The following is a 12394-nucleotide window of genomic DNA, read 5'->3' on the forward strand; positions in this document are numbered from 1 at the left end:
GTGAAACATTGCAAACTGCTGTTCATATTAATTTTATATATACACATTAGTGAATTGCTAAATCATCCAATTATTTGGACGACGGAAACATAAATACTAATGGCAAAGTGAGTCTGGAAAGAGGCAGAGTCGAGCAGGCTTAACTGATGAGGCGATGGAGATTGCCAAAACTGACGCGTCAGTATTAAGCATTCTCAATCGGCACTTGTCATTCATCCGCATTAACTACAGCATTAGAGTGTTTCAGCTCTTATTTCTAGCAATGTAGGTGTTGTCTAACATCTGAATCACATTTAGTGACATTTGTAATTCTCCTTTTTGGTAAAACTGCTACTCATATTAATTTTATATATATACATATATATATATATATATATATGTATCTTAAAACAAAGCCTGGAAAAGTTTACATGTGGACATAGTTGTTATTTCTATCAGGTTGAGTGACCAAGGAAAGGTTCATGGCAGAGGTGGGTGAAGAAAACAGTGAAGACGGGATTAATTTTTCCAATATTAGATTAAAAGTAAAATGGTTAGAATACAGTACTTAGAACAGAATCTATTTGCAGATGAGTTGTTTTAAAACTTACAATGATTCATATAGCGCAGCAGTTTCTTGTTCGATCTGATATCTGTTGGATGAAACAGTCACAGGATATTAGTTTAGTATAACGGTCACTTCAATATCGCTTGATAGCTTCATGGATGAAATAGTAATGATTACATATAAGTTCCATCTTCATATTGCTTTATATGTTTATAAATACAATATATGCCACAATTTTGCTTGATAACTGCTTACATATAATAACCAGGCTATGAGGCATTTTGGTACTGCTTATGTTACTAAGCACATGGCCCAGCATGCTAACAGTTCTGTCAGCTCGCTGCCTTACAACCATATATTACCTGATAACTATACATATAATAGTCACTTCAATGTTGCTTGATAGTCATAAATATAAGATATCTGTCTCGATATTTGTTGGTATCTTTATAAATATAATATATAGCTAAAGTTGCTTGATAGCCATATAGTATGAATTAACCCTTTCATTACCGTATTTATTTTGAGATGCTCTGCGATTCTTTCAATTACTTTAAATACAACAAAGAATTTAGTAAAATAACTTAGTTATCATTGAGCTAGTGTTAGGAATATAATTTGTGACTAAGGTTTGGGGGAAGATTTTAATTGAAAACTTATGAAAACAAGACATTTGTACTCAGAATCAGAGCCGGTTTTAGCCGGGTTGGTAACGAAGGGATTATTCCTTTCTACTAAAGGAACAAGGCCTGAAATTTTTGGGAGGGGACTAGTTGGTTACATCGACCCCAGGGTTGTAGGGGAAGGAAGAGAGATGGAGTGGAAGAGCAGGAGAGAAACAGTTATAAGGCAATAGAGAAAGCTTAGAAGACAGATATATATATATATATATATATATATATATAGAGAGAGAGAGAGAGAGAGAGAGAGAGAGAATGTGTGTGTGTGTGAGAGAGAGAAAGCACTAGAGAAAGAGTTACAAGGCAATAGAGAGGGACAGCATAAAACAGAAGAGAAACATATACAAGTATACATTAATAACGAGTTAATTGATTGAATATAGATTACCTTTCTTTTTTTCTGAGAAGAATCCACGGTATATCACAAAATTGTTTGTCTGAGGTATGGAATGAATGAGGTTGTAGTGTTTTTTGAGAAATGAACTAAATTTGAATGAAGGTTTGTCAATGGCTAACTGACAAGGCTGCAGTCTCGTGTCCTGGCAAAATATGACATTGCTGTTATTAATAATAATTACCAATTAATATGTAAATTAAAAGATAAAATAAAAAAAACAAAAACTTAATGATCAATTTCTAACATTGGAACAAGGCTACACATTTTGTAGGGCGGGGTATGATCACTTAACCTTTTGCCTGTCCAAATTTTGTCCTAAATGTCCATGCTTGTTATCAGACTTTTAGCTAGCTCTTGTTTCATATTTTCTGAGTAATAGAAAATTTACCCTTCACAAGTCCCAAGTTAATCTTGAGGCTGAAAAAATTAGGAATGTGTTTATCATGTATGATGCATGGATACCAGGGATGGGCAAAAGGCTAAACAGACCACAGTATATAACAGGTACATTATTTTATTAACTAGTGCAGGATGATGAAGCAAACGATGGAACTCAGAATATAAAGGTCTATAACTATAAGCTGTAAAGCATTTTTCTCTGTTGTTCTGATGATAATTATTAAAAAGAAACAGAAATCCTTATTATTAAATTCTGTCCTTCTGCCTATATTGTCTTTCCAAGTATATCTAGAAATACATTATCTAACGCGTTCTTTCATTAGTTAAGATATGACTTGATTGCGAGAGAGCTGGTTGCTATTTCTAGCAGATTTAGCAATGACATAAAAGGTTCCTCACTGGTTCAAACAGAGGCTTCTTTGTTGGTTCAAATAAAGACCATTTTTCATTGGCTCAAATAAAAGCTTGCTCACAGACTCAAACAAAGAATATTTTGTTAGTTCAAAGAACATTACCATTAAGTCAGGTAGATTTGGCTAGTAGAAATACTAAAATGATTAAGTTGGGAATTTAAAATAATTAAATTTAAAAGAAAAGGAAAAATGAATTTGTGGTATGAATTAAAGTATAGCAACAGGCTAACAGATTTCACCAACCTGTAACATGTAGTCAAATAATTCTTTTCCAAAACCTTGCCTCTGACGAGACTCATGGATATAGAAATCCAAGATACACATTGGCGTCAGTTCATGAATAATTCCATTGTGGTCATACACAAACAGTGACTTGTAGCCAATCTTCAAGAAACCAATAGCTGCACCGAGATTTCTGTAATGACAGAAAGATCACAAAGTAACAAAACACTTAAGAAATTATAGAAATGTAATATATCCCACTACAGATATCACACAAATGTCATACAGGTGTTCTCATGTATTTTTGTACAACTGTTCTGACACAATATAAAAGCAGCAAACTATTTTGGTGTATTGTAGTATTTCTCTCACTATTAAGGTGGGGAAGCATCATCACAAAATATACAAAACTGTTGTTCATTCCATTGTAAATTTTCTGGGGTTACAAGCAAAGATGCCAGAAACAAGTATAAGAAAGAGAAAAAAAAAAAAAACGTACCGATTTTGTTCATCTTTTAACAAATAAATAAGATGGTCAGAATCTTTTAGCTTAGAAGTACTGGTCACCGGTGTTCGTAACCCTTGAGCCTGCAAGAAATGAAGATAAATGACAGCTTGAGTTCTCTTTGCTAAATGGCAAACCACTAAGCCACGCGCCTCCACACACACACATAAATAATGGGTCTCTTCACAGTTTTTGTTCAAATTTTAAGGTATTGGTCAAACTGAGGTTTCAGTGACATACACTTTCCCAAGATTCCATGCAAGATAGCTGAAACGAAGACGACTTGGTTGAAACACAATTCTCTGAACTACACAATTATACCAGTTAATTTCACAACGATCAATTAAAATAAAAACGAGGAATGTTCAGGCATTAAACTAACCTTAGAAGAAGCAATTCCAAGTTTGTCTATGACTATACATGCTGGGTCTTTCTGCTGTGTTAGTCTGAAAATAAAGAACGAAATTGAGACATCAGAAATCATTGAAATTTAGAAATATACATCATAATAGGAACAAGCAACTAAAAAGATTGATATCCAGAAGGGCGTCATCGCCATCATCATTCAATGTCCACTTTTTCAAATTTACTTGGTTGAGATGGAATTTGTTGAAGCAGATTTTCAATGGTTGGATACATTTCCTGTCACCCTCATCTGTTTCCAAGCAAGGCACACACAAGTGTGCACAAAAACACACATATACATACTTACACACATGTATACATATATGATGAGCTTCTTTCAGTTTCCATCAACCAAATCTAGTCACAAGGTTTTGGTAGCCTTGGGGCTATAGTAAAAATATACTGTGGAGTAAAAATATACTTGCCCATGGTGCTGTAGTGGGACTGAACCTAAGACCAATTGGTTGGGAAGCTAGCTTCTTAACTACATAATCTGCATCCAATCAGAAAACACTATTTCAAAAATTCCTGTCCATCCCTTGATAGTAGGGCTGTGGAGTTGGTCCCCAAATCTTTGATTCTCACTGCTCAAGTCTGCATCATGCTGAATAAAGCCTAGGAACTATGTTAACCCTTTTCATACCAATCCACCTGAAACCGCCTCTGGCTCTGTAGTACAAATGTCTTGTTTTCAAAAGTTCTGAATTAAAATCTTCCACCAAACCTTAGTCACAATTCATGTTTCTAACATTAGCTTAATGATAACTAAGTTATTTTACTAAATTCTTTATTATAGTTGAATATAATTGAAAGAAACACAGAGTATCTCAACATAAATATGGTAACAAAAGGGTTAAAGGTATGCAGGTCTGTGGAGCATTCAGCCACTTGCATATTAATTTCATGAGTAGGTTCTTCCATTCACCAGATCAACTGGAACCCTTGCTGGATGGTGCTGATGATAGCCAGGGAGCTAGAAATACATTCGCCACTTGGATAGAAGGTGCTATGAAATGACCGTTGGTGTTTTTCAATGCTTATCACCTAAAGCAAGAATTGCTCTCAAAGGCAAACAACAGTGAATATGGTCTTTTGTCCAAGTCAAGCATGTCGCAAACATATTTCAACTGATTGAAATATTTCAAGAGAAATAAACTCAATTAGATACACACAACAACAAGACAAAACAACAAATACTCACTCTCTTCGATTTGTGTGGAATTGTTTTACCCGTTTGTCAAACTTGGTAACCCTGTTTGTAAAGATATGGTTGATATTGAAGTCAAACTCCATTGCTCTTAATGGTTCTGGTGGCACAAACTAAGTGTCTGAGGCATGAATTAATAGAATCGTTGTGAAGTTATGAACTAAGTGTTCATGATATGATGAATCTTCCAATGGCATACTCAGTTTTTTTAAGCAATCTTTTACCCTTTCTATCCTTTTTTTACCCTGGCCTTAAATCCTTGTTATTCTTTCCTTGTTTAAATCTTTTTTTTTTTCAAAGTCTTTCATCCATTATATCATGCATTTCCCCCTGAAACACACAAAATGGAAAAATGATGAAATAATAGTCAAGTCTTTCTGAACTTCACAATGTATTGTCTCAAAAAAGCAGAGACAGACAGACAAGATAGATAAATAGATAGATAGATAGATAGACAGACAGAAAGATGAATATATAAAAAACAGAAATAAATAACGCAAGGTATTTGTTGTAACGATTTTGTCATTTCACAACAATAATTTCTGACAAGGGACAAAGTGAAAAATTTGAGGGTGGGGGTAGGGGTGGTCGATTAATTCAACCATGGTACTTGAATGTTGCTTAATTTCATTGACCCCTGGAAGGATTTTTTTAATTGTAAGGGATCCACCGTAACTGGCGAGGTTCGCCGTTGACACATGTGATGACAAACAACTTCATTGTTATACCAAAATTTCAAAATGAAACAAAATGAATGAAAAAAAAAACCACCCAAATAAATCAGTGTGAATACGTGCACAATATGTCAATTATTGCCTCCAGTTTACACGTACTGTTCTAAAGTATTGTATTCTTCCTTATGGATATTTTTTAGCAACGATATTTGGATTGACTTCACCAGAGACACAACATTTTGCTTAGAATTGCTAGTTTCATGGTCACGTATCACATATTCGATGAAAAAGCAACATTCCAGGATTCTCCAAAAATCTTACTGTATTGTTATAGACCATCATTTCCAAAATAATCCTCCGTAAATTATAATTTGAAACGACAGTCCATATATAGTCATATGAAAAGGGCCGATGATAAATAAGGGGGCATGCGATACAAGGTAATAAACGAAGAAGCGCCAGAGAGGCTTTTTGGTTGTTTCCGCAAATTTCAGCTGCAATTGTTCGTGGAAGTGCCGCTAGCATTATGGCTCGCCGCAAGAATTAATAATATCAGTCTTAAATCAAGGAATATAATTTATGTAAATAATAGAAATAATGGCAAGTCGACTGAATCAACTTCTCAAGTTGATTCAAGTTGACTTATCAATGGAGGTACCAGGTAAAAAAAAAACTCCTAGATCTACCTTGTACTTTACTTTAACGACTCTGCAAAGAATAAAACACAAAGTTGGCTTTGGCAAGATTTGAACTCAAACCCTTAAAGGGACATAAACCAAATACTGTCAAAATTCTTGTAACGATTCTTGACAAGCGATCACACCCTTTCATTTCTGAATAGTAAATAATCACCGGAAACAGAAAACATTACAAAGGTAACAACGGCACACACGCATACCTACCTACATATATGTGTATGTGTATATATATATATATATATATATATATATATACTCATATTACAGAAGAAATAAAGAAATCTACATCACCTACCTATGATTACTATGATACATATGACACATCGAAACAAGCAGCAGCGGGTGAATATGATATTATGTTTGTTTTAGACTATAATGGTAGGAAGAATGTTTTGTGTATTTATTGCAGGCATGCTTACATAAGAAACAAACAAGAAAGTAAATATTGACAGCACAGTGAAGATTCAACTATGATTTCATTGGTTAATCTTCAGAGCAGTGAAGACAAAGTTACAATTTCATTGGCTGTTACTCAACCTTCACTACAGTTTCTTCGATCTTCCTCCCAACAGTGTGTCTCTTTCATTCTGTCTCTCTCTCAAAAGAGAGAGAAAGGAAGAAAGCCAGCGCCACTGGGTTTTTTTTTTACCTTTCGTTTTCAAACTAACGATTGAATGTATATATGTCTGTATACATAAATATATATTATTTGTAGTCTCTCATCCACCTCCGTGTACAAATCTTTCTCTCTTATAACCTTTCTTTGTATCTCTATGCGATCATTTAAAAAGTAAATGCAAAAGCAAAAGAAAAAAGAGCAAAACCAAAAAGCAAGCTATTAAAATGTATATTGAAATATAATACATTATTATAATTAAGATTATAATTTTAAAAAAAAATTATATAGTAGAAAGTTGCTTATTTAAAACATCCAATTAACAATTAAAAAAATTCTTTGAATAAAAAATTTGTTTCTGAACTACACACAACAGCTAATATAATATCATATATATACATATATATATGTATATATCCTTCTTCCGACTTAATTTCCCGTCTGCTCGTTGTTTCTGGCGGTGATTTTTTTTTTTTTTTTTGATAATAGTATGTTATCAACTTGTTGAAGTGTGTAAATTCATTGACACCGATTTTTGGTCCTGCCTCAGAAGAAACCGAAGAAGATCTGAAGTAATTATGCCTCGTAAGAAACCGTTCAGCGTTAAACAGAAGAAGAAACAACTTCAAGATAAAAGAGAACGACAGAGAAGCCAGACAGGTAAATAAAACACCATAGAATCAAAACTAGACTAGCATTAATATCTAACCACATGATTTCTGACAAAGACACAAGGCTTCGTATTTAAGGAATGTGGTTATAATCCATTTATATATTTACCCGAATGTTTAACTGGTACTTTATTTTAACGACGCCGGCAAGATGAAAGACTAAGTTGACCCCCGGTGGCATTTGAACTCATAACAGAAATCGACGCTATAAACAGTGCAAGGCATTTTGTCCATCGCTGTAAATAATAATTAACGAGTCTACCTAAGTAGTTTATTTGCGTTCAGTCTGCTAGAAATATCAGCTAAGTACCCCCTCAAAGAAAGACCATAATATGCCTGCAAGCGTATCTCTCTACGTGTAGTCGCTCTGGACCTCTCTAGAAATAACAGCCAAGTCTCTCTCAAACCATAAACCGTATTTTCTTAAATACTAATTATATCTTGTATCATGTAATCATAGCTGTATTATTTCTTAATTAAAAAAAAAGAAAGATACCCGATTGTCATGGCGGGAATATCTTTGGTTTTAGGTTTTCTTAGGGTTAAACAAAGAAGATTTGTATATGTTTACTTTCGATCTGCTAGAAGTTATTGCTAAATTTTCCTCAAATCACACTCTACTGTTTTTAAAGAGGAACAACAGACGAAACTAGGCGGTGATGTGCTTAGTCGACCTGCTAAGAATAGCAGCCAACATCTCCCTCATATATCCTGTCATTTTATAAACCTAACATTTTGAACAATGGACTCTTAGATTTACCGTGTTTTAATAAAGAAGACGGGATAGTCACACCAGGAACGTTTTTCCACCTTACATCCATTCTATATCAAAGTTGACTTGAGGTTATGCTGCTACCAAGAAGCAATTTCTCGTTTATGTACATAACACGAAAGGTTACTTCTTACGGAGACGACCATTCTAATTAAAGTCGTTGTCTTCTATGAGCCGACAAGGGAAGTTCTTTATCGTCACACAACCATAATAGCAGCCAAATCTACTTCAAATCACACCCTGTTGTCAGGGTAGAAAGACATCGAACGAAAGACTGAATAATCTGAGAGAAAGTGCACTTTGCCAAAGAAATAGAAGGTACAGTCTCTGCTGATATTGCCTTGATTACGAGTCTGATAAATCAAGACAGACCCGAGAATAAACAGACAAGAAATAGCACGAGATACAGATTTCATCATAATTTTTTTTTATGTAACTTTTACTATGCTGGCAAGAATTGGATATATCACTGTGCAACTTGACACTTGTTGGAATCCTTCAGCATTTTATTTTTTTGCAGCAATAGTATCCTAGATTACATAATCAAATGTGCTTTTATTAAAGACAATGATATATGGTTTGTGAGTGATTTGGCTGCTATTTCTGGTACACGGTGAGACTGTATAGAGACTCATACACTTCTTTTGAGTGGGAGGTAGATACTTCTAATGAAATATACTACCTTGTCCTGTGTTTTCAATTAATTTTGAAAATAATCCAGCATTTGTAAGTGGATATTGACACAATAATGGCTGTGTTGTGATGAAGTTTGTTTTCCATCCACATTGTTTGGCATTCAATCTCACTGTTCGGCACTCTGGGTGAATGTCTTCTACTATAGCCTCAGGTTGTCCAAATTCTTGCAAGTGGGTAGATAAATGGGTTTCAGCCAGGTTCTATATAAGATTTTCTTGTTAAAAAATCATGTGCAATAAATTGGTTATATGTCTACAATACTCAAAATTTTTTTTTTTTCTTTTATTCAATAATGGAATTATAATAGTTTTTAAACATTAAATGGCTTTGAGGGTCCACCCAAATAAAATAGGACTCAAAGGGGTCCATAGGCAAAAAATAGTTGAGAACCACTGGGGTAGATGGAAAGTGAAAGAAGCCTGTTGTGTATGCTTGTGTGTGTCTGCTTGTCCTGATCACATGATAGTTATAAACGAGCATCACTATCATGCATATTAATGAATGACATCATCAAGCAGTGTTTGTTAAAAAACATTCATGAAAACCTCTCTGGCCAGGGAAAATATTGTTTGGAAACAGGTGAGGGTTGGTGACAGGAAGGGCACCTGACAATAAAAAGTCTGTCTCAATGAATTCTGCCTGAGCCTTGCAAACAGAAAAATAAATGTTAAAATTAATTGAAAGAAACACAGAGCATCTCAACAGAAATATAGTAATGAAAGGGTTAAACCACCATTATCATAACTTTATGTCTGTTGTCCATGCTGGCGTGAGTTGGACGGTGTGACCAGAGCAGGCAAGCTGGAGTGGGGCTGGGGGATGCACCAGACTCCAGTCTGATTTGGCATGATTTCTATGGTTGGTTGCCCCTCCTAACGCCAACCACTTTACAGAGTGTGCTGGGTGCTTTTACATGGCAGCGCACAGGTGCTTTTACGTGACACCACCATGAGTGCTTTACACCATCAGAAAGATCGGTCTTGATACTTGTGCTGCAAGGTACGAGTCTTCTTGAGTATGGCCAGGTGCCAGGTAACTCCGTCCTTTGTCATCTCGCCTGAAAGGTTCAGCTTCCTGAGGTTGTTCTTCAGTACTTCATCTCATGTCTTCCTGGGTCTCCAACTTCCAAAGTGTTCCATCTACTTTGAGAGATTAGCACTTCTTTATAAATTCTAAAGATTTAATAGTAAATTTAGAACAACAACAACTATTGTTCTCTGACCGAGTCCATTTTGCTTTCTCCATCACCATCTCGGACAGACCCTGGTTCTATGGTACAAAACTTGTATTTTGAAATGATATAAATTAAATCTGCCATCAAAGTTTCATGTTAGTTTACAAGGTAGTACCAAAAGGTTCCTGAACTAGTCATGTTCAATGAAAACTTATTTACCTAAGTTTTAACATCATCTCCTTCAAAATAGTCATCTTGCAGAGCAATACACTGGTTCCAACGTTCCTGTCGCTTTTGGTATTGAACCTAAAACAACATGGTCGCAAGTGAGCTTCTTCACACACTTCCGTGTTAATTTATATTCCAAATAACAGCTTCATGTTGACAAAGGCGCAGAAGTGGCTGTGTGGTAAGTAGCTTGCTTACCAACCACATGGTTTCAGGTTCAGTCCCACTGTGTGGCACCTTGGGCAAGTGTCTTCTACTATAGCCTCAGGCCGACCAAAGCCTTGTGAGAGGATTTGGTAGACGGAAACTGCCCTTAAATCCACATTACCTGAACAGGTGCACAGTGTACCACACATCAGTGTCGAAGTGATCACAGAGCAATGTGAGATGATGTGTTTTGATCAAGAACATAACACACAACCCAGTCTAGGAATTGAAACCATGATCTCACCATCATAAGGGTAGCACCCTAACCACTGGGCCATGTGTCCTCACTATTATGAGTAGTAATAATATTTTTTTTCTTTTGATAGCTTGGGATTTCTCAAAAGCCTTTTACAGTCCCTCTGTTAATCAATGTTGTATTACACTTAATATTATATGAAGGCCCTGCTGGTCGGGACATATCATATGGATACCTCAAATGCTCCTCAACCGTCAGCTTCTCTTGGCAGAGTTGGCCTCAAGCACCAGACCACATGGAGATCCCAAATTCCCTTTTCTGTGACCAGCTCAACTCCACTCTCCTCCACTGCTCCATTGACCCAAATGTCTGGGAGATATTCACCAAGGACTGTCCAAATCGGTGGCATGTCATCATCGAGGGAACGAACCTGATGGAATATAACAGAAGTCAAGAGGCAAAGATCAGATGCCGAAGATGCAAAGAGTGACTCGCACTTGTACTCTGCCAACCCTCCCTTGCGATAAATGCCTCCAGCTCTTCGATACTGCTCTTGGTCTGAATAACTGCCTCAGGCACCAGCACCCTTCACACCCATGAAGATGAAGAGGCTCAACCCCTTGCTACAAATGAATGACTCAGATACTCACTCACTCCAGATTAAAGACTTAAATATGAGTTAATGCTGACGATATATGAAGGTCTTCACATATCGGTTTTGATGTTCCATTTATCTTACATGAGCGGGATGCTACACTTTAATCTCATGTAAGTGTTGGTGTGACTATGTCGTTAAGCAGATCACTTCACAACCATGTGGTTTTGGGTTCAGCCCCACTGTATGGTACCTTGGAGAAAATGTCTTTAATAGCCTTGGGTTGACTCATGAGTGAAATTTATAGTCAGAAACTGGACAGGATATTTGTTAATGTCTTTTTAACCCTTTAGTGTTTAAACCGGACATATCCAGCCCAAATACTCTACATGTTTTACATTCAAACTGGCCATATCTAGCCTCTCACACCTAACCTACATTGATATTCTAAGAATAAACTATCACACCATCAAAACCTCAAAGCTATGAAATAATACATGATTAATTCAAAACAATTTGAGTGAAAAAGTATTGTATTTAACAGAGTAATCTGAACGCTAAACAGTTAATGTCTACTTTTCCGTGTTTCATGTGAGTCAGATGGAATTTGTTGAGGTAGATTTTCTGTGGCCAGATGCTTTTTCTGTTGCCAATCTTCATGTTTCCAAGTGAGGTAATTCTTCCCTATAACATAGGAAGATTTGATATCAAGGAACCTGATATATGACATTGATACTTGTTTACATCTATCATGAGATGTCAAGGCAAGGAGACATCAGCTCACACACACACACTCACACATGCTTACACACACACACACATGAGCTTCTTTCAGCTTCTATATACAACCCTTCACAGACTCAGTGGTCACAACTGGACTGTCAAGGGTTACTTTGGTTGCTGAATAGCCATAGCAACAAACAACACATTGATTAATGTTGTCCTAGATACACTATGACGAAGACTTACTGGTTACAGCTGGACCTTCTCTAATCATAAACCTGCTTGATCCTGGCTGCATTGGAAGCTGAGCAGCTATGGTAACAAAGGACACATTGATTAATGTTGTCCTAGATACACTATGACGAAGAT

At 36.0% G+C, this 12394-nt stretch overlaps 2 protein-coding genes across 5 annotated transcripts in view; one reads left to right on the forward strand and one right to left on the reverse strand.

Annotated features, from left to right (window-relative positions):
- LOC106875308 (alpha-tubulin N-acetyltransferase 1) overlaps positions 1–6652 on the reverse strand; it is an 18291-nt gene extending 11639 nt beyond the window's left edge. Inside the window, exons 1-7 of one of the 4 annotated variants that reach the window (XM_052975397.1) lie at positions 6443–6649; positions 4770–5105; positions 3546–3609; positions 3158–3246; positions 2680–2851; positions 1616–1766; positions 591–632 (exon numbers count right to left, since the gene is read on the reverse strand). In XM_052975397.1, the coding sequence (XP_052831357.1) occupies positions 591–632; positions 1616–1766; positions 2680–2851; positions 3158–3246; positions 3546–3609; positions 4770–4861 (610 nt within the window). In that variant the 5' untranslated portion in view covers positions 4862–5105; positions 6443–6649. Of the gene's footprint in view, positions 1–590; positions 633–1615; positions 1767–2679; positions 2852–3157; positions 3247–3545; positions 3610–4769; positions 5106–6135; positions 6274–6442 lie in introns of those variants that run through there. The other 3 variants (XM_052975398.1, XM_052975400.1, XM_052975399.1) reach the window with 3 other exon arrangements.
- Positions 6653–6748: 96 nt separating this feature from the next.
- The window catches only part of LOC106875309 (guanine nucleotide-binding protein-like 1), a 79650-nt gene continuing 74004 nt past the window's right edge, over positions 6749–12394 (forward strand). The window contains exon 1 of the mRNA XM_014923396.2: positions 6749–7423. Coding sequence (XP_014778882.1) covers positions 7342–7423 — 82 coding nt within the window. The 5' untranslated portion in view covers positions 6749–7341. The remainder of the gene's footprint in view (positions 7424–12394) is intronic.

Source organism: Octopus bimaculoides, chromosome 21 (assembly GCF_001194135.2).
Source record: "Octopus bimaculoides isolate UCB-OBI-ISO-001 chromosome 21, ASM119413v2, whole genome shotgun sequence".
Lineage (NCBI taxonomy): Eukaryota > Metazoa > Mollusca > Cephalopoda > Octopoda > Octopodidae > Octopus > Octopus bimaculoides.